Source organism: Heterodontus francisci, chromosome 24, assembly GCF_036365525.1.
Source record: "Heterodontus francisci isolate sHetFra1 chromosome 24, sHetFra1.hap1, whole genome shotgun sequence".
Classification (NCBI taxonomy): domain Eukaryota; kingdom Metazoa; phylum Chordata; class Chondrichthyes; order Heterodontiformes; family Heterodontidae; genus Heterodontus; species Heterodontus francisci.
The window spans coordinates 40,203,899-40,227,471 of NC_090394.1; the positions used below are offsets into that span (position 1 = coordinate 40,203,899).

Genomic DNA, 23,573 nt, shown 5'->3' on the forward strand with positions numbered 1-23,573 from the left:
AAACTGCCTGTTGATTATCACCTACTGACCCCACCTCAGCTGATGAATCTGTGCTTCTCCATGTTGAGCACCTCTTGGAAGAAGCACTAAAGGTAGCAAGGGCACAGAATGTACTATGAGTGGGGTAATTTCAAAGCACCACTACTGACCGAGCTGGCTGAGTTTTAAAGGTCATAGCTGCCAGATTGGGCCTGAGGCAGGTGGTGAGACAACCAACACGAGGGAAAAACCTATGACCTCACCCTCACCAATCTATTTGTCACAGATACATCTGGCCATGACCGTATTGGTAGGAATGCGCACTGTACAGTCCTTGTGGAGATGAAGTCCTGTCTTTACATTAAGAACACCCTCCATCCTGTTGTGTGATAAATGGCCGAGTGAGACATGAAATTGCCCTAGTAAAATTGAAGTCAATGGGAACCAGGGGCAAACCTGTACACTGGCTAGAGTCATACCTAGCTGAAAGCAAGATGGTTGTGGTTCCTGGAGGCCATTCATCTCAGCTCCAGGTCATCACTGTAAAAGTTCCTTAGGGTAGTGTCCTAGGCCCAACTATCTTCAGCTGCTTCATCAATATCCTTCCCTCCATCATAAGATGCGAAGTGAGGATGTTCACTGATGATTGCAGTGTATCATATTCTTTTCTTAACTTGCCAGATACGAAGCAGTCCACGTCCGCATGCAGCAAGACCCGGACAACATTCAGGCTTGGGCTGATGAGACAAATAACATGCACATCACACACCTGCAGGCAATGACCACCTCCAACAAGAGAAAGTCTAACCACCTCCCCTTGATAGTCAACAGCATTACCGTTGTCATATTCCCCACCATCAACATCCTGGGTGGTTACCATTGACCATAATGTAACACAAGTACTGTGGCTGCAAGAGCAGGTCAGAGGCTGGGAATTTGCGGCAAGTAACTCACCTCCTGACTTCCCAAAGCCTGTCCACCATCTACAAGGCATAAGTCAGGAGTGTGATGGAATACTCTCCACTTGCCGGGATGAGGACAGCTCCAACAATACTCGAGAATCTCAACACCATCCAAAACAAAGCAGTTCATTTGATGAGCACCTCATCCACCATCTTAAACATTCACTCCCTCCACCACTACACCTAGAACAAGGGCAGCAGATGCAAGGGAACACCACCACCTGCAAGTTCCCTTCCAAGTCACACACCATCCTGACTTGGAACTATATTGCCATTCCTTCACTGTCCCTGGGTCAAAATCCTGGAACTCCCTTCTTAACAGCACTGTGGCTGTACCTACTCAACAAGTACTGCAGCCGTTCAAGAAGGCAGCTCACCACCACCTTCTCAAGGGCAATGAGGGATGGGAATTGTATGCTGGCCTAGCCAGTGATGCTCACATCCCATGAACGAATATAAAAAACTTTTGTCTGGGGATTTTCCTCCTTTATCCAGGATTCAGTCGCTAATGTGAAGCTGCTTTAAGCTCTTTTCACCGCGGGGTTAACCTGTTTATTTTAAATTCTTTAATACTCTGTTAAAGCCATAGGCAAATGTTAAGCATTAATCCCTAATATTCCCAACACAATTCCGTAAATGCAAAGATTAAAATAACTTTATGTTACAAATGGAGCAAGTCAGTTTGTCGATCGGGTTGCTTTCAGGTGCAAAGCCAAGAATTGACAAGTGTGGAGCCAAGCAGAGCCTGTTCTTTCTGAAGATACCATTTCTGAGAATACGGAGTCTGTCGATTTCCTGAGTCAGGAGGTTAATGGGGCGCAAATCTGCAAAAGATTGAAGTAAAATTCAGAAAAGGCGAGAGAGCTTTAAGCAGCTGAGGCTGGGGGAGACAAAAGGGAGGAAATTTACAGTGTTAATGTGAGAGCTGGCAGAGGGGGAGAAAGACCTCTTTCACTGACCTGAAACGTTAACTCTACTTATCTTTCCACAGATGCTGCCAGACCCGCCGAGTATTTCCAGCATTTCTTGTTTTTATTTCAGATTTGCAGCAGATACAGTATTTTGATTTTATTCTGGGGAATGTGAAAGCCTCAAACAGCTTTCCCTATTGAAGATGATCCGTGTGACAGAGCTCGGGCACAGGGTGACTAACAGCCCGGGCACAGGGTGACTAACAGCCCGGGCACAGGGTGACTAACAGCCCGGGCACAGGGTGACTAACAGCTCTGGGACAGGGTGACTAACAGCTCTGGGACAGGGTGACTAACAGCTCTGGGACAGGGTGACTAACAGCTCTGGGACAGGGTGACTAACAGCTCGGGGACAGAGTGACTAACAGCTCGGGGACAGAGTGACTAACAGCTCTGGGACAGGGTGACTAACAGCTCGGGGACAGGGTGACTAACAGCTCGGGGACAGGGTGACTAACAGCTCGGGGACAGGGTGACTAACAGCTCGGGGACAGGGTGACTAACAGCCCGGGGACAGGGTGACTAACAGCTCTGGGAAGTTGATGGCCACCATGTTCCAAAATATGTTCCCGTCAATCAATGTCTACAAGGTTAGATTGAATGCCATCAAGCGCTGTGTCCTGATAAACTACAACCCTGACACACACATGGTTGATATCAGGCACTACTCCATTAAGGTGGTTCATGTGGGGATGAGCCGGGGGATGAAGAAACTACTCCAGGAGAAGTTCCCCAACATGAGCAAGTTTGAAGATATCAGTGAACTACTGATGAAGGGGGCCAATCTGTCTGAGAGTGAGGCTGAGCAGGATGGCGATGACATTACTGAACTGCCACAGGTTTACGCAGGCCGCGGCAATCTGAAGGCCCAGCAGAGTGCCATTCGACTCACGGAGATTGGCCCTCGAATGTCCCTGGAACTGGTGAAGATTGAGGAGGGGATGTGTGATGGACAAGTGATGTACCATTCATTCATTCAAAAGACAGAGGAGGAAGTCCAAGAGATGCTTCAGCAGAGACAGAAGCGACAGAAACTGAAAGAGGAAAGACGAAAAAAACAAGAAGGAGACATCCATCGCAAGCAGGAGGAGCGAGAGCTGCACAAAAAAAAAGAGTCTGGCTGGAATGCAGAGGAAGAAGTTTCAAGCTGACGAGGCTGAAGGGGACATTGAGGCTGAAGACCCATGTATTGAGGAGAAGCGAATCCTGAATGACCAGTCTGACACTGATTCAGACCAAGAGTATTACAGACAGGAAGTTGGCGTTGAACCAGACGATGATCTGTTTCCAACAGCTTCACGCAGGAAAAGGAAGAGGGATAATTCATCACAATCAGTCAGGAAGTACAAGAGAGCCAAGGGCCCAGATAAAGCAGCCAACAAGCAATGCACTGGCCCAGACTCTGACAGAAACGATAGCAAGAAGAGTTTGCAAGGGAGGAAAACTCGGCTTATTGGGACTTACCTGGTTAATTCTAGATTCAAGGGCTCTCTTCGCGGGAGTAAAGTTGTACACAAGGGCAAGGGTCGTTGAGGTCCAGCCTCAAAGGACAAAGGTCGTCGAGGTCCGGCCTCAAAGGGCGAGGGTCGTCGAGGTCCGGCCTCAAAGGGCGAGGGTTGTCGAGGTCCGGCCTTCAAGCATAAGGATCAGTCCAAGGGCAAAGGTCTATCTCAGAGAAAACACAAAATAAAATGTTACTTTAAACAGAAATGAAAATAAGACCAGAAGAATGCACAGAGACAATAAAAAAAGATTTTGCTGGCTTTAAAAAAAAACAGCCCGGGGACAGGGTGACTAACAGCCCGGGGACAGGGTGACTAACAGCCCGGGGACAGGGTGACTAACAGCCCGGGGACAGGGTGACTAACTACCCAGGGACAGAGTGACTAACAGCCCGAGGACAGAGTGACTAACAGCCCGAGGACAGAGTGACTAACAGCCCGGGGACAGGGTGACTAACTACCCAGGGACAGAGTGACTAACAGCCCGAGGACAGAGTGACTAACAGCCCGAGGACAGAGTGACTAACAGCCCGAGGACAGAGTGACTAACAGCCCGGGGACAGGGTGACTAACAGCCAGGGGACAGGGTGACTAACAGCCCGAGGACAGGGTGACTAACAGCCCGAGGACAGGGTGACTAACTACCCAGGGACAGGGTGACTAACAGCCCGAGGACAGGGTGACTAACAGCCCGGGGACAGGATGACTAACTACCCGAGGACAGAGTGACTAACTACCCAGGGACAGAGTGACTAACAGCCCGAGGACAGAGTGACTAACAGCCCGGGGACAGGGTGACTAACTACCCAGGGACAGAGTGACTAACAGCCCGAGGACAGAGTGACTAACAGCCCGAGGACAGAGTGACTAACAGCCCGGGGACAGGGTGACTAACAGCCCGGGGACAGGGTGACTAACAGCCCGAGGACAGGGTGACTAACAGCCCGGGGACAGGGTGACTAACAGCCCGGGGACAGAGTGACTAACAGCCCGGGGACAGAGTGACTAACAGCTCTGGGACAGGGTGACTAAAAGCCCGGGGACAGGGTGACTAACAGCCCGAGGACAGGGTGACTAAAAGCCCGGGGACAGGGTGACTAAAAGCCCGGGGACAGGGTAATTAACTGCCCGGGGACAGGGTGACTAACAGCCGGGGACAGGGTGACTAACTGCCCGGGGACAGAGTGACTAACAGCTTGGGGACAGAGTGACTAACAGCTTGGGGACAGGGTGACCAACAGCCCGGGGACAGGGTGACCAACAGCCCGGGGACAGAGTGACCAACAGCCCGGGGACAGGGTGACCAACAGCCCGGGGACAGGGTGACCAACAGCTCGGGGACAGGGTGACCAACAGCCCGAGGGCAGGGTGACCAACAGCCCGAGGGCAGGGTGACTAAAAGCCCGGGGACAGGGTGATTAACTACCCAGGGACAGAGTGACTAACAGCCCGACGACAGGGTGACTAACAGCCCGGGGACAGGGTGACTAAAAGCCCGGGGACAGGGTGATTAACTACCCAGGGACAGGGTGACGAACAGCCCGAGGACAGGGTGACTAAAAGCCCGGGGACAGGGTGATTAACTACCCAGGGACAGGGTGACCAACAGCCCGGGGACAGGGTGACTAAAAGCCCGGGGACAGGGTGATTAACTACCCAGGGACAGGGTGACTAACAGCACGAGGACAGGGTGACTAACAGCCCGGGGACAGAGTGACTAACAGCCCGAGGACAGGGTGACTAACAGCCCGAGGACAGGGTGACTAACAGCCCGGGGACAGGGTGACTAACAGCTCTGGGACAGAGTGACTAACAGCCCGGGGACAGGGTGACTAAAAGCCCGGGGACAGGGTGATTAACTACCCAGGGACAGAGTGACTAACAGCCCGACGACAGGGTGACTCACAGCCCGGGGACAGGGTGACTAACAGCCCGGGGACAGGGTGACTAAAAGCCCGGGGACAGGGTGATTAACAGCCCGGGGACAGAGTGACTAACAGCCCGAGGACAGGGTGACTAACAGCCCGAGGACAGGGTGACTAACAGCCCGGGGACAGGGTGACTAACAGCCCGAGGACAGGGTGACTAACAGCCCGAGGACAGAGTGACTAACAGCCCGAGGACAGGGTGACTAACAGCCCGAGGACAGGGTGACTAACAGCCCGAGGACAGAGTGACTAACAGCCCGAGGACAGGGTGACTAACAGCCCGGGGACAGGGTGACTAACAGCCCGAGGACAGAGTGACTAACAGCCCGAGGACAGGGTGACTAACAGCCCGAGGACAGGGTGACTAACAGCCCGGGGACAGGGTGACTAACAGCCCGGGGACAGGGTGACCAACAGCTCTGGGACAGGGTGACAGCCCGGGGACAGGGTGACTAACAGCCCGGGGACAGAGTGACTAACAGCCCGGGGACAGAGTGACTAACAGCCCGGGGACAGGGTGACTAACAGCCCGGGGACAGAGTGACTAACAGCTCTGGGACAGAGTGACTAACAGCCCGGGGACAGAGTGACTAACAGCTCTGGGACAGGGTGACTAACAGCCCGGGGACAGGGTGACTAACAGCCCGGGGACAGGGTGACTAACAGCCCGGGGACAGGGTGACTAACAGCCCCAGTTAATGCCTCCCCGGGCTGTGCATCGTGCCTTTCTGGGATTTAATGCCTTTCTGGGTTGGGTGACTCCCTCTTGCCAGTCGCCTCCATTCACCCGCTGCCACTTTTTCCCGCTTTCCCTCTCCATTTCTCCATGGGGGTGAAGATGATGATGATTGAACGGAGAGCAGCGTCCGGCTTAGCGGTCGGGGGGAGCCTGCGGCTGTTGTCGGGGGAGCGGTGGTCAGGGCCGGGCATGGGGTCAGGTTGGGGTCGGGTTCCAGGTCAGGGTCGGGGGTCAGGGCCGGGTTCAGGTTCGGGGTCAGGAATCGGGTCGGGGTCGGGGTCGGGGCCGGGGTCCTGGTCATGGTTAGGGCCGGGGTCAGGTTCGGAGTCAGGGTCGGGGTCCTGGTCATGGTCGGGGGTCAGGGCCTGGTTCAGGTTCGGAGCTAGGGTCGGGGGTCAGGTTCGGAGTCAGGAATCGGGCCGGGGTCAGGGCTGCTGGTGTGTCCGGTACTGTAGGCGGACACGGTCCTGAAGCTCAGTCTGCAGCCGGTGTTGAGGATCCTGTGACCTAGGGGGCGGAGGGGGGAGACAGACATGTAGTGGAGGCGGTAGTGACGAGAGGAGGCTGACAGCTCCCTCCTCCCTCTCTCCCTCCTCCCTCTCTCCCTCCTCCTCCTCCTCTCTCTCCTCCCTCTCTCCAGAGCCGCCGAGTGCGGGCTGGTGGCGGGAGCAGCTCGATCCTCGGCAGCCGATTCCCGGAGGCCGGCGCCAGCCTCATGCGGCGAGGGTGATGCTGCAGGCGAATTGAGGTGATGCAGCCGAGCCGGAGTTAGGAAGCTGGGGGCCGGGAATGCCCGAGGGGGAGCGGGCGGAGCAGAGCAGAGCGGCGGCCAGGGGCTTGCACCATGATGGGGGTGTGTGACCGCGGGATGCAGATGCTGCTGACCACGGTGGGAGCTTTCGCCGCCTTCAGCCTGATGACCATTGCGGTGGGCACCGATTACTGGCTCTACTCACGGGGAGTCTGCAGGAGCAAATCCAACAGCGACAACGACACGGTCAGAAAAAACGAGGAAGTGATGACCCACTCGGGACTCTGGAGGACTTGTTGTCTGGAAGGTATTCGCCCAGATTGTCCTTCCTCCACCCAGTGTCCCAACTCCTGCTCCCACTCCTGGATCTCTTCCCATCCCAAATCTCCCGTTCCATTGCGCTACCTTGACCCAATCCTTCTCCATCCCCTATCGCATTCCCACATTTATTCCCCCATTCCTGGGACCTCTCCATCGTTCCACCCCGATTCTTCACCCAGCTTCTGTTTCCCTGTCCCAGCCCTTGTTTCATTAATACAATCCCGATCCCTTTCCCAACTGGAAATGCTTCCTCTCCCTGTGCCAGTCCTTCATTCCATGTCCCACCTCCTCGTTCCCGACCCCATTTCCTAATCTTTCCTCTCCCCTGATCGCCTCCCTGTTCCTCTCCCGGGCCATCAGGAATTGCGCTCCAGGCGGCTCTCGGTCCTTCCATCCAACCGGATTACAATCGCGCAAACTAACGGAGGCAGCGGGGGATGCTGAACATCTCAGTGCCGCCGCCGAGCTAACAGAGAGACGCTGGAGTGTCCGGCCCCAAGGTTCACAGAGCCGGCGGCACAGGCTGGGGTTAAACCCGGGCAGGACCTGAGTCCGGTTAACGAACACAGCAAACCAGGCAGGAGTGAGAGAAAGAGAGAGAGACACACAGAGAGAAAGAAAAATAGTGAAACACAGATCGAGACAGGCTGACAGAAAGACAGAGAGAGAGGGAGGGGAAAGCGATGAAGCCAGTGTGTGAAAGACTGAGGCTGTGTTTACGGAGCTGCTCCTCCGCTGCATGTCCCCGACCCTGGACTGTTAGTGGGATCGAAGGTCATTTTTCAATTTAAATAACTGGATTATAACTTCATAATTTTACAGTTTTAAGAACTGAGCAACGAAAATAAATCCTGATCCCAGGGTGTGCGGAAAGAGCACTGCATAAACACCCTGTTACAATAACAGGATAAATACCCCATTATAACAGGATAAATACCCTGTTATATTAACAGGATTTTAAAAAAACCCTTACAAAGGTTAAATACCCCCTTACAACAGGATAAATACCTTGTTACATTAACAGGCTAAATACCCCTTATAACAGGATAAATACCCTGTTATAATAACATGATAAATACCCCCTTACAACAGGATAAATAGCCTGTTATAATAACAGGATAAATACTCCCGTATAACAGGATAAATACCCCGTTATAATAACGGGATAAATACCCCGTTGTAACAGGATAAATACCCTGTTATAATAGGATAAATACCCCCTTATAACAGGATAAATACCCTGTTATAATAACAGGATAAATATCCTCTTATAACAGGATAAATACCCTGTTATAATAACAGGATAAATATCCCCTTATAACAGGATAAATACCCTGTTATAATAACAGGATAAATACCCCATTGTAACAGGATAAATACCCTGTTATAATAACATGATAAATACCCCCTTACAACAGGATAAGTACCCTGTTATAATAATAGGATAAATATCCCCTTATAACAGGATAAATACCCTGTTGTAATAACATGATAAATACCCCATTGTAACAGGATAAATACCCGGTTATAATAACATGATAAATACCCCCTTACAACAGGATAAATACTCTGTTATAATAATAGGATAAATAACCCCTTATAACAGGATAAATACCCTGTTATAATAACATGATAAATACCCCATTGTAACAGGATAAATACCCTGTTATAATAACTTGATAAATAACCCCTTATAACATGATAAATACCCCCTGATAACAGGATAAATACCCTGTTATAATAACAGCATAAATATTCCCTTGTAACAGGACAAATACCCTGTTATAATAACTTGATACATAACCCCTTATAACATGATAAATACGCCCTGATAACAGGATAAATACCCTGTTATAATAACATGATAAATACCCCATTGTAACAGGATAAATACCCTGTTATAATAACTTGATAAATAACCCCTTATAACATGATAAATACCCCCTTACAACAGGATAAATACAGTGTTATAATAACTTGATAAATAACCCCTTATAACATGATACCCCCTTACAACAGGATAAATACCCTGTTATAATAACAGGATAAATATCCTCTTATAACAGGATAAATACCGTGTTATAATAACATGATAAATTCCCCCTTACAACAGGATAAATACCCTGTTATAATAACAGGATAAATCTCCCCTTATAACAGGATAAATACCCTGTTATAATAACAGGATAAATACCCCATTGTAACAGGATAAATACCCTGTTATAATAACATGATAAATACCCCGTTATAACAGGATAATTACCCTATAATAACATGATAAATAACCACTTATAACATGATAAATACCCCCTTACAACAGGATAAATACCCTGTTATAATAACATGATAAATACCCTGTTATAATAATAGGATAAATACCCCCTTACAACAGGATAAATACCCTGTTATAATAACATGATAAATACCCCGTTATAATAATAGGATAAATACCCCCTTACAACAGGATAAATACCCGGTTATAACAGGATAAATACCCTGTTATAATAATAGGATAAATACCCCCTTACAACAGGATAAATACCCGGCTATAATAACAGGATAAATACCCTGTTATAATAATAGGATAAATACCCCCTTACAACTGGATAAATACCCTGTTATAATAACAGGATAAATACCCTGTTGTAATAACAGGATAAATATCCCCTTATAACAGGATAAGTACCCGGTTATAATAACAGGATAAATACCCTGTTATAATAACAGGATAAATACCCTGTTATAATAACAGGATAAATATCCCCTTATAACAGGATAAATACCCGGTTATAATAACAGGATAAATATCCCCTTATAACAGGATAAATACCCGGTTATAATAACAGGATAAATACCCAGTAATAATAACAGGATAAATATCCCCTTATAACAGGATAAGTACCCGGTTATAATAACAGGATAAATATCCTGTTATAATAACAGGATAAATATCCCCTTATAACAGGAGAAATACCCGGTTATAATAACAGGATAAATACCCGGTTATAATAACAGAATAAATATCCCCTTATAACAGGATAAGTACCCGGTTATAATAACAGGATAAATACCCTGTTATAATAACAGGATAAATATCCTCTTATAACAGGATAAATACCGTGTTATAATAACATGATAAATTCCCCCTTACAACAGGATAAATACCCTGTTATAATAACAGGATAAATATCCTCTTATAACAGGATAAATACCGTGTTATAATAACATGATAAATTCCCCCTTACCACAGGATAAATACCCTGTTATAATAACAGGATAAATATCCTCTTATAACAGGATAAATACCGTGTTATAATAACATGATAAATTCCCCCTTACAACAGGATAAATACCAGGTTATAATAACAGGATAAATATCCCCTTATAACAGGATAAGTACCCGGTTATAATAACAGGATAAATACCCTGTTATAATAACAGGATAAATATCCTCTTATAACAGGATAAATACCGTGTTATAATAACATGATAAATTCCCCCTTACAACAGGATAAATACCCTGTTATAATAACAGGATAAATATCCTCTTATAACAGGATAAATACCGTGTTATAATAACATGATAAATTCCCCCTTACCACAGGATAAATACCCTGTTATAATAACAGGATAAATATCCTCTTATAACAGGATAAATACCGTGTTATAATAACATGATCAATTCCCCCTTACAACAGGATAAATACCCTGTTATAATAACAGGATAAATATCCCCTTATAACAGGATAAATACCCTGTTATCCTGTTATAACGGGGTATTTATCATGTTATTATAACAGGGTATTTATCCTGTTACAATGGGGTATTTATCCTGTTATTATAACAGGGTATTTATCCTGTTATAATAACAGGATAAATACCCCATTGTAACAGGATAAATACCCTGTTATAATAACATGATAAATACCCCGTTATAACAGGATAATTACCCTATAATAACATGATAAATAACCCCTTATAACATGATAAATACCCCCTTACAACAGGATAAATACCCTGTTATAATAACATGATAAATACCGTGTTATAATAACATGATAAATACCCCGTTATAATAATAGGATAAATACCCTGTTATAATAACATGATAAATACCCCGTTATAACAGAATAAATACCCTGTTATAATAATAGGATAAATACCCCCTTACAACAGGATAAATACCCGGTTATAATTACATGATAAATACCCTGTTATAATAATAGGATAAATACCCCCTTACAACTGGATAAATACCCTGTTATAAGAACATGATAAATACCCTGTTATAATAACAGGATAAATATCCCCTTATAACAGGATAAATACCCGGTTATAATAACAGGATAAATACCCTGTTATAATAACAGGATAAATACCCCATTGTAACAGGATAAATACCCTGTTATAATAACATGATAAATACCCCGTTATAACAGGATAATTACCCTATAATAACATGATAAATAACCCCTTATAACATGATAAATACCCCCTTACAACAGGATAAATACCCTGTTATAATAACATGATAAATACCGTGTTATAATAACATGATAAATACCCCGTTATAATAATAGGATAAATACCCTGTTATAATAACATGATAAATACCCCGTTATAACAGAATAAATACCCTGTTATAATAATAGGATAAATACCCCCTTACAACAGGATAAATACCCGGTTATAATTACATGATAAATACCCTGTTATAATAATAGGATAAATACCCCCTTACAACTGGATAAATACCCTGTTATAAGAACATGATAAATACCCTGTTATAATAACAGGATAAATATCCCCTTATAACAGGATAAATACCCGGTTATAATAACAGGATAAATACCCTGTTATAATAACAGGACAAATATCCCCTTATAACAGGATAAGTACCCGGTTATAATAACAGGATAAATACCCTGTTAGAATAACAGGATAAATATCCTCTTATAACAGGATAAATACCGTGTTATAATAACATGATAAATTCCCCCTTACAACAGGATAAATACCCTGTTATAATAACAGGATAAATATCCTCTTATAACAGGATAAATACCGTGTTATAATAACATGATAAATTCCCCCTTACCACAGGATAAATACCCTGTTATAATAACAGGATAAATATCCTCTTATAACAGGATAAATACCGTGTTATAATAACATGATCAATTCCCCCTTACAACAGGATAAATACCCTGTTATAATAACAGGATAAATATCCCCTTATAACAGGATAAATACCCTGTTATAATAACAGGACAAATATCCCCTTATAACAGGATAAGTACCCGGTTATAATAACAGGATAAATACCCTGTTAGAATAACAGGATAAATATCCTCTTATAACAGGATAAATACCGTGTTATAATAACATGATAAATTCCCCCTTACAACAGGATAAATACCCTGTTATAATAACAGGATAAATATCCCCTTATAACAGGATAAATACCCTGTTATAATAACAGGATAAATACCCCATTGTAACAGGATAAATACCCTGTTATAATAACATGATAAATACCCCGTTATAACAGGATAATTACCCTATAATAACATGATAAATAACCCCTTATAACATGATAAATACCCCCTTACAACAGGATAAATACCCTGTTATAATAACATGATAAATACCGTGTTATAATAACATGATAAATACCCCGTTATAATAACAGAATAAATACCCTGTTATAATAATAGGATAAATACCCCCTTACAACAGGATAAATACCCGGTTATAATAACATGATAAATACCCTGTTATAATAACAGGATAAATATCCCCTGATAACAGGATAAATACCCGGTTATAATAACAGGATAAATACCCTGTTATAATAACAGGACAAATATCCCCTTATAACAGGATAAGTACCCGGTTATAATAACAGGATAAATACCCTGTTATAACAGGATAAATATACCCTTATAACATGATAAATACCCGGTTATAATAACAGGATAAATACCCTGTTATAATAACAGGATAAATATCCTCTTATAACAGGATAAATACCGTGTTATAAGAACATGATAAATTCCCCCTTACAACAGGATAAATACCCTGTTATAATAACAGGATAAATATCCTCTTATAACAGGATAAATACCGTGTTATAATAACATGATAAATTCCCCCTTACCACAGGATAAATACCCTGTTATAATAACAGGATAAATATCCTCTTATAACAGGATAAATACCCTGTTATAATAACAGGATAAATATCCCCTTATAACAGGATAAATACCCTGTTATAATAACATGATCAATTCCCCCTTACCACAGGATAAATACCCTGTTATAATAACAGGATAAATATCCTCTTACAACAGGATAAATACCCTGTTATAATAACAGGATAAATATCCCCTTATAACAGGATAAATACCCTGTTATAATAACAGGATAAATACCCCATTGTAACAGGATAAATACCCTGTTATAATAACATGATAAATACCCCGTTATAACAGGATAATTACCCTATAATAACATGATAAATAACCCCTTATAACATGATAAATACCCCCTTACAACAGGATAAATACCCTGTTATAATAACATGATAAATACCGTGTTATAATAACATGATAAATACCCTGTTATAATAACAGGATAAATATCCCCTTATAACAGGATAAATACCCGGTTATAATAACAGGATAAATACCCTGTTATAATAACAGGACAAATATCCCCTTATAACAGGATAAGTACCCGGTTATAACAGGATAAATACCCTGTTATAATAACAGGATAAATATACCCTTATAACAGGATAAATACCCGGTTATAATAACAGGATAAATACCCTGTTATAATAACAGGACAAATATCCCCTTATAACAGGATAAGTACCCGGTTATAACAGGATAAATACCCTGTTATAATAACAGGACAAATATCCCCTTATAACAGGATAAGTACCCGGTTATAACAGGATAAATACCCTGTTATAATAACAGGACAAATATCCCCTTATAACAGGATAAGTACCCGGTTATAACAGGATAAATACCCTGTTATAATAACATGATAAATATCCCGTTATAATAATAGGATAAATACCCCCTTACAACAGGATAAATACCCGGTTATAATAACATGATAAATACCCTGTTATAATAACAGGATAAATATCCCCTTATAACAGGATAAATACCCGGTTATAATAACAGGATAAATACCCTGTTATAATAACAGGACAAATATCCCCTTATAACAGGATAAGTACCCGGTTATAACAGGATAAATACCCTGTTATAATAACAGGATAAATATACCCTTATAACATGATAAATACCCGGTTATAATAACAGGATAAATACCCTGTTATAATAACAGGATAAATATCCCCTTATAACAGGATAAATACCCGGTTATAATAACAGGATAAATACCCAGTTATAATAACAGGATAAATATCCCCTTATAACAGGATAAATATCCTGTTATAATAACATGATCAATACCCTGTTATAATAACAGGATAAATATCCCCTTATAACAGGATAAATACCCGGTTATAATAACAGGACAAATATCCCCTTATAACAGGATAAGTACCCGGTTATAATAACAGGATAAATACCCTGTTATAATAACAGGATAAATATACCCTTATAACATGATAAATACCCGGTTATAATAACAGGATAAATACCCTGTTATAATAACAGGATAAATATCCCCTTATAACAGGATAAATACCCGGTTATAATAACAGGATAAATACCCAGTTACAATAACAGGATAAATATCCCCTTATAACAGGATAAATACCCGGTTATAATAACATGATCAATACCCTGTTATAATAACAGGATAAATATCCCCTTATAACAGGATAAATACCCGGTTATAATAACAGGATAAATACCCTGTTATAATAACAGGATAAATATCCCCTTATAACAGGATAAATACCCGGTTATAATAACAGGATAAATATCCCCTTATAACAGGATAAGTACCCGGTTATAATAACAGGATAAATATCCCCTTATAACAGGATAAGTACCCGGTTATAATAACAGGATAAATACCCTGTTATAATAACAGGATAAATACCCGGTTATAATAACAGGATAAATATCCCCTTATAACAGGATAAGTGCCCGGTTATAATAACAGGATAAATACCCTGTTATAATAACAGGATAAATATCCCCTTATAACAGGATAAATACCCGGTTATAATAACAGGATAAATATCCCCTTATAACAGGATAAGTACCCGGTTATAATAACAGGATAAATATCCCCTTATAACAGGATAAGTACCCGGTTATAATAACAGGATAAATACCCTGTTATAATAACAGGATAAATACCCGGTTATAATAACAGGATAAATATCCCCTTATAACAGGATAAGTACCCGGTTATAATAACAGGATAAATACCCGGTTAGAATAACAGGATAAATACCCGGTTATAATAACAGGATAAATACCCTGTTATAATAACAGGATAAATACCCGGTTATAATAACAGGATAAATATCCCCTTATAACAGGATAAGTGCCCGGTTATAATAACAGGATAAATACCCTGTTATAATAACAGGATAAATATCCCCTTATAACAGGATAAATACCCGGTTATAATAACAGGATAAATATCCCCTTATAACAGGATAAGTACCCGGTTATAATAACAGGATAAATATCCCCTTATAACAGGATAAGTACCCGGTTATAATAACAGGATAAATACCCTGTTATAATAACAGGATAAATACCCGGTTATAATAACAGGATAAATATCCCCTTATAACAGGATAAGTACCCGGTTATAATAACAGGATAAATACCCGGTTAGAATAACAGGATAAATACCCGGTTATAATAACAGGATAAATATCCCCTTATAACAGGATAAATACCCGGTTATAATAACAGGATAAATATCCCCTTATAACAGGATAAGTACCCGGTTATAATAACAGGATAAATATCCCCTTATAACAGGATAAGTACCCGGTTATAATAACAGGATAAATACCCTGTTATAATAACAGGATAAATACCCGGTTATAATAACAGGATAAATATCCCCTTATAACAGGATAAATACCCGGTTAGAATAACAGGATAAATACCCGGTTATAATAACAGGATAAATATCCCCTTATAACAGGATAAATACCCAGTTATAATAACAGGATAAATACCCCATTGTAACAGGACAAATACCCTGTTATAATAACAGGATAAATACCCTGTTATAATCAGGATAAATACCCCATTGTAACAGGATAAATACCCTGTTATAATAACATGATAAATACCCCGTTATAACAGGATAATTACCCTATAATAACATGATAAATAACCCCTTATAACATGATAAATACCCCCTTACAACAGGATAAATACCCTGTTATAATAACATGATAAATACCGTGTTATAATAACATGATGAATACCCCGTTATAATAATAGGATAAATACCCCCTTACAACAGGATAAATACCCTGTTATAATAACATGATAAATACCCGGTTATAACAGGATAAATACCCTGTTATAATAATAGGATAAATACCCCCTTACAACAGGATAAATACCCTGTTATAATAACATGATAAATACCCTGTTATAATAACAGGATAAATATCCCGTTACAACAGGATAAATACCCTGTTATAATAACATGAAAAATACCCTGTTATAATAACAGGATAAATAACCCCTTATAACATGATAAATACCCCCTTACAACAGGATAAATACCCTGTTATAATAACATGATAAATACCCCGTTATAACAGGATAAATACCCTGTTATAATAACATGAAAAATACCCTGTTATGATAACAGGATAAATACCCCCTTACAACAGGATAAATACCCTGTTATAATAACATGATAAAGACCCTGTTATAATAACAGGATAAATACCTTGTTATAATGACAGCTAAATACCCTCTTATAACAGGATAAATATGCCATCATAACAAGATAAATTCCCTCTTATAACTGGATAAATACCCCGTTATAACAGGATAAATACCCTATAATAACATGATAAATACCCCCTTTCTTTTGGGCCTCCTTATCTCGAGAGACAATGGATACGCGCCTGGAGGTGGTCAGTGGTTTGTGAAGCAGCGCCTGGAGTGGCTATAAAGGCCAATTCTGGAGTGACAGGCTCTTCCACAGGTGCTGCAGAGAAATTTGTTTGTTGGGGCTGTTGCACAGTTGGCTCTCCCCTTGCATACCCCCTTACAACAGGATAAATACCCTGTTATAATAACATGATAAATTCCCCCTTATAACAGGATAAATACCGTTATAATAACAGGATAAATACCGTTATAATGACAGCTAAATACCCTCTTATAACAGGATAAATACCCTGTTATAATAACAGCTAAATACCCTCTTATAACAGGATAAATACCCTGTTATAATAACAGCTAAATACCCTCTTATAACAGGATAAATATGCCATCATAACAAGATAAATTCCCTCTTATAACTGGATATATAACCCCGTTATAACAGGATAAATACTTCCTTCATAACAGGAAAATGGGGTATCTCCCCTGTCGTAACATAGCAGGGGTATTTAACATTTTATAACAGAGGTACTTATTCTGTTACAGCACTCATCACAGCCCAACACATTGCAGCACAAGCTTGCACAGCTTGTAACCCAGTATATCAAGCACAGTCCGCAAACCAAAACCTAGGAATCCCGGCATAGCACAGCAAAATTGCAGAGCCCGCAAATGAACTAAACTCAGCATTTCTACAAATGCAGGGTGTGCCGTGTATGATGTGGGGACAAGGTGGGTTACCCTGGTTGTACCCGAGGTGCCAGTTGCCTTGGTTACCCTGGCAGTACCTGTTAAGGCAGTTGCCCTGGTTACCCTGGAAGTGCCAGTTGCACTGGTTAAATTGCTCAGCCAGTTTTATTGCGACTGGAAAGCCCTGCTCACTGCGGCTCTATAATCTTTGTGACTTTCTTGGCAAAAGAAACACACACACTCAAAGAACAAGAGTTTTTCTCACTGTTAAAGGTCAGGATTCAGCAGACAGAAGGAAACAGGCTCAGTGGTTTAATATGACTGTATGGAAAGTAAACAATACAGGAGGGAATAACCAGTCTGTTATCAGAGAGTTTACATTTAAAAGGACTCCCACCTTCAAGGAAAAATATTTGGCAAGTTCTTTTCTGTCTATGCTGTCATGAAATAAATCATCTTGAAATGTGTCACTTGTACGTGAAGTGGCTGTGAGAAACATGATGGAAAGCTTCTCCTCCCTGTTAAAAGAAAGCATGTTTTTTTTATCAAACAAGTTTTCATGGAAAAATTACCTTGAGTAAATAAGGCAGTATTAGTTTGATCATTGAAAGCTACCTCCAGCCGTCATTACTCATTAAATCAAAAAAAGACTTGCCTTGTCTTTCACAACCTCAAAACACTCCAAAATGCTTTCCAGTGAATTAACTGTTGTAATATAGGAAATGCAGCAGCCAATTTGTGCACATCAAACTCCCACAAACAGCAATATGACAATGACAAGTTAATCTGTTTTAATTATAGAATTAGAAAATAGTACAGCACAACTAGAGGCCATTCGGTCCATTGAGTTATTTCCTACTTCTCCTATTTTTCATCTCAAGCTGCCCCTCAGTGACATAATCCAAAAACATAATGTCAGTTTCCACATGTACACTGATGGCACTCAGCCCTACCTCACCATCACCTCTCTTGACCCATCCACTGTTTGTCTGACATCCAGTACTGGATGAGTAGAAATTTTCTTCAATTAAATATTGGGAAGACCAAAGCTATTGTCTTCTATCCCCGCTACAAACTTCTTTCCCTAGCCACCAACTCTGTCCCTCTCCCTGTCTGAGGCTAAACCAGACTGTTCACAACCTGATTGTCATATTTGAACCAGAGATGAGCTCCTGATCACATGTCCATGATTTCACTGAGACCACTCATTTTCACCTCCGTAACATCGCCTGACTCTGCTGCTCCTCAGCTCATCTACTGGCGAAACCCTCATGTATGCCTTTATACCTCCAGTTTAGTTTAGTTTAGTTTAGAGATACAGCACTGAAACAGGCCCTTCGGCCGACCATCAACCACCCATTTATACTAATCCTACACTAATTCCATATTCCTACCACATCCCCACCTGTCCCTATATTTCCCTACCACCTACCCATACTAGGGGCAATTTATAATGGCCAATTTACCTATCAACCTGCAAGTCTTTTGGCATGTGGGAGGAAACCGGAGCACCCGGAAGAAACCCACGCAGACACAGGGAGAACTTGCAAACTCCACACAGGCGGTACCCAGAATTGAACCTGGGTCGCTGGAGCTGTGAGGCTGCGGTGCTAACCACTGCGCCGCTTGACTAATAGTCTTGACTATTCCAACTAACTACTGTCCTGTTCACTCATTACCCCCATGCTCACTGTCCTCCATTGGCTCCCGGTTAAGCAACACCTCAATATTAAAATTCTCATCTTTGTTTGAAAATCCCTCCATCGCTTCACCCATCCCTACCTCTGAAATCTCCTCCAGCCCTAAAACCTTCTGAGATATTTGTGCTCTTCCCAATTCTAGGCTTTTGAGCATCCCAATTTTAATTGCTCCACCATTGTTGGCTGTGACTTCAGCTGCCAAGGTCCTATGCTCTAGAATTCTTTTCCACCTCTCTTCCTCTTGTTCCTGCTTTAAGATGCTCCTTATAATCTACCTCTTTCATCTGCCTTAATAACTCCCTAAGTGGCTTGGTGTCAAATTCTGTTTGGTAACACTCCTGTGAAGTGTTATGGGATGTTTTACTGTGTTAAGTGCGCTATATAAATACAAGTTGTGTTGTTTTTGAGTTTGCATTGGCTCTTTTGAACAGTAATCTAGTTAGATCCATTCCCTGCTCTTTCCCCATGTCCCTGTAAATTTTTCTCCATCCAGTATTTATCCAATTCCCTTTTGAAAGCTACTATAGAATCTGTTTCCACTGCTCTATCAGGCAGTACATTCCAAATCCTAATCACTCGTTGCATAAAATGTTTCTCCTCATGTCACCTCTAGTTCTTTGCCAATCACCTTAAATCTGTGCCCTCTGATTTTCAACTCTTCAGCTACTGGAAATAGTTTTGCTTTATTTACTCTATCTGAACCCTTCAGGATTTTAAACACCTACCAAATCTGTTAAGGAGAACAATCTCAGCTTCTCCATTCTAACAACGTAACTGTAATCCCTAATCCCTGGAACCATTCTAGTAAATCTATTCTGTATCCTCTCCAAAGCCTTCACATCCTTTCTAAAGTGTGGTGTCCAGAATTGGACACAATACTCCAGCTGGGGCTGGGGTTTTACATGGGTTAAGAAAAATTTCCTGGTTGGTTAAGGAATAAATACTGGCCAGGACACCAGGGAGAACTCCCCTGCTCTTCTTTAAATAGTACCATGGGATCTTTTCCATCTACCTGAGAAAGCATATGGGGCCTCAGTTTAATGCCTCATTTGAAAGGAGGTACCTCTGATTGTGCAGAGTTCCATTAGTACTGCACTGAGTATATCAGCCTAAAATTTGTGCTTAGGTTTCTGGACTGGGACTTAAATTCATCACCTTCTGACTATAAGGCAAGCGTGCTACCAACAGACCCACAACTGATACCTGGAAGCTAGTGTCTGTTTAAGTGAGGGTTTCTGGAAAAATAATCCGTGTCATTTCAGACACTGAATGCACAAAATGCAGATTCTGCTTCCTCCTTCCCAAGACTTGTAGCAGGCCTCTTGTCTAATGGGGCAATGGGGATCTTATTAGTAGGCATATTGTTCAGGTCCTGCTGGGCAGAGGTAAGACAGCACTCCGAGCGTGGCTGTGAGTATTAATTAAAACTCAACTTCGATCCCCAAACGCCCACGTCAATAAATTAACAGTCAGTCAGAAAGTAACCCGTGTGCTCGGCTAAATCAAAGGGCAGTCAGGTTGTGGAAGGACATTGAGGCAGCTGGGTTCAAGAGACACTTGGATGGATTTCTGGAAAGAGAAGAGATCGACAGATCGGAGGAACGAAAAACTGGGGTTGACCTCTGAGAAAGTGACAGACCTGTTAAAGTTAATGACCTTTCCCAATATATTTCCTGTCCTTTTACTAGTTCTACTGCCATCCTTTGGCAAGTGACAGTAACACTGGTGAGATAGGAGTGTGATTATTGAGAGCAGGTGTACCAAGTTTGACAAATGAAACATTGTTGTTCCACTTTGTACCTGCTGCACATATCTGGAATCTCAAGGATGCGACTTCAGTGTGCAGCCCCACTTCTCAAACTCAGCCATAGACCCTGAAATTCATCATTACATGCAAGGGTCTGATCTTTGCACTTCCAGCATGATCATTCAGGTACCTCTGGCAATAACTGAAGAGTAAAAGATGTCTGCAAGGACTCTGTCTCCATACAGCCTTTCGCTGAAGAACTTTTAGCAGCCTGAGAGAGAGATGCCCTCCCATGCTTCTGAGATCCAAGGCCACCAGGTCATAAGCTGCTGATGGAACCAAGGCAGGCAGATGAAGTTATGTCCCTGTTCTCACCATGTCCTCCTGGGAATCCTGGGCTTTGTTACTTTATTGCTGAGTAAGGTAACTGCTTGATAAGGCAGCAGTGAAGATATCACATGGTCTTCGATGAAAAGCAAAGAGGTAATGCTAATCCTTTACAAATTATTGGTTAGGCCACAGTTAGAACATTAATGTTCAGTTTTGAGTCTATTTTATAAAGGCCGTGGAGTAAATCTGGAAGAAATTCACGAAGGTAATCCCAGGGATGCGGGGCTTCAGTGATGTGGAGAAATCAGAGAAACTGGGGCTTTCATCAAGCAGTGTAAGTTATAGGAGATCTGATAAAGGTGCTGAAAATTATGACAGGTTTTGATAGGGTTCAAAGGGAAAAAATATTTCCACTGGTTGGTGAGTCAGTGACTAGAGAGAATACATTTAAGATCGCCATCAAAATTACATGGGACAGATAGAATCACATAGAATTTACAGCACAGAAACAGGTCATTTGGCCCAACTGGACCATGTCAGTATTTATGCTCCACAGGAACCTCCTCCTACCCCTTTTGTCTAATCCTGTCATTATAACCTTCTATTCAGTTTTATTCCTCATGTACTTATCTAGCTTCCCCTTAAATGTATCTGTGACATTTGCTTCATCTGCACCCTGTGGTAGTGAGTTCCACATTCTCACCACTCTCTGGGTAAAGAAGTTTCTCCTGAATTCCCTATTGGATTTATTGGTGGCTATCTTATATTTACGGTCCCTAGTTCTGGTCTATCCCGCAAGAGGAAACATCTGCTGTATATCTAAATGAACAATAGAAGAGGTTAGGAGAATCCTAAGGCGCAAATGGTGATCTTAAATGTATTCTCTCTAGTCGCTGACTTACCAAATAGTGGAAATATTTTTCCCCTATTAACCATATCAAAACCTGTCATAATTCCGAATCAGGCCCCTGGATACAGGGAAAGACTCCCAGTTAAAGCCGCTGATGTCAGTTGGCACCAGTAAACTTAGTGCTGAGGGTTATAAGAGTCACTACAAATTGAACACCGTGCAAATCTTGATGGTTCCCAAAATGTTGCAATAATCAAAATAGTCCAGAAGGCAACAGGTGTAGGGAATAAAGAGGATGATATGATAGTGGAGGGAGAATCTTAGGTTCTCTTTTCTTTATGTTTTGGAGAAGGAAGACATTTTGTCAAACATCTCTCCTGGAGATAACATGGGTCAGGAGTCATGACTGTAACTCTTCGGTGCTGATACCATTGTGGATGAGATAAGCAGAACACAGCAGCTGCTGATGTTGCCTGGCACACTCATAGTATGAACAAGTGTGTAAAGCTGGGTCACAAATGGGTCCATGGGAACCATGTAAATTCTGATCTTGGGTGAGTTATAAAGCAGCTTTGCATGTGGTCTACTTATTTGATGACTTTAAAATTTAAAGTATTCCATTTGTTATGAATTTTAGTGTTATAAAAATATGTTCTTGATAAAAATATAGAGTGAGTCTTTGCCACAGAAGTAACAATATTTACCAAGCATTATTACACCTGTCAGCAAAACAAGAGTTGCACACCCTCACATGCAGACCCTCCCATGCCGGAACTCCAGAGTCCATTGGTGTGATACACTGGAATTACTCCCCAATATTCTTCCCGTCTGTGTATATTGCTATAGTTCATAACAGATGGTCACTGAGCAGTTTCTCCACTGGATGGTCCAACTCATTCTATTTCACCCCAGCCTCCCCCCACCTTCCCAGACCTATCTTCGGCACTAAATATGTGTTATACACAGTGAAAGACTAGCGCCAGTTCAATTCAATAAGCAGCATGTTCCTCAGTTG

The 23,573-nt window shown here is 42.0% G+C and overlaps 2 protein-coding genes across 3 annotated transcripts in view; both read left to right on the top strand.

Annotated features, from left to right (window-relative positions):
- Positions 1 to 2,055: 2,055 nt before the first annotated feature.
- On the top strand, positions 2,056 to 3,673 carry LOC137383609 (suppressor of SWI4 1 homolog). Its single transcript, XM_068056764.1, is given in 3 exon segments — positions 2,056 to 2,108; positions 2,442 to 3,015; positions 3,017 to 3,673. Coding segments are annotated over 3 exon segments (1,056 nt in total). The 3' UTR covers positions 3,446 to 3,673.
- A 3,051-nt stretch (positions 3,674 to 6,724) lies between these two features.
- LOC137383671 (voltage-dependent calcium channel gamma-3 subunit-like) overlaps positions 6,725 to 23,573 on the top strand; it is a 45,878-nt gene continuing 29,029 nt past the window's right edge. For both annotated transcript variants that reach the window (XM_068056835.1, XM_068056837.1), the window contains exon 1: positions 6,725 to 7,139. In XM_068056835.1, coding sequence (XP_067912936.1) covers positions 6,926 to 7,139 — 214 coding nt within the window. In that variant the 5' untranslated portion in view covers positions 6,725 to 6,925. The remainder of the gene's footprint in view (positions 7,140 to 23,573) is intronic.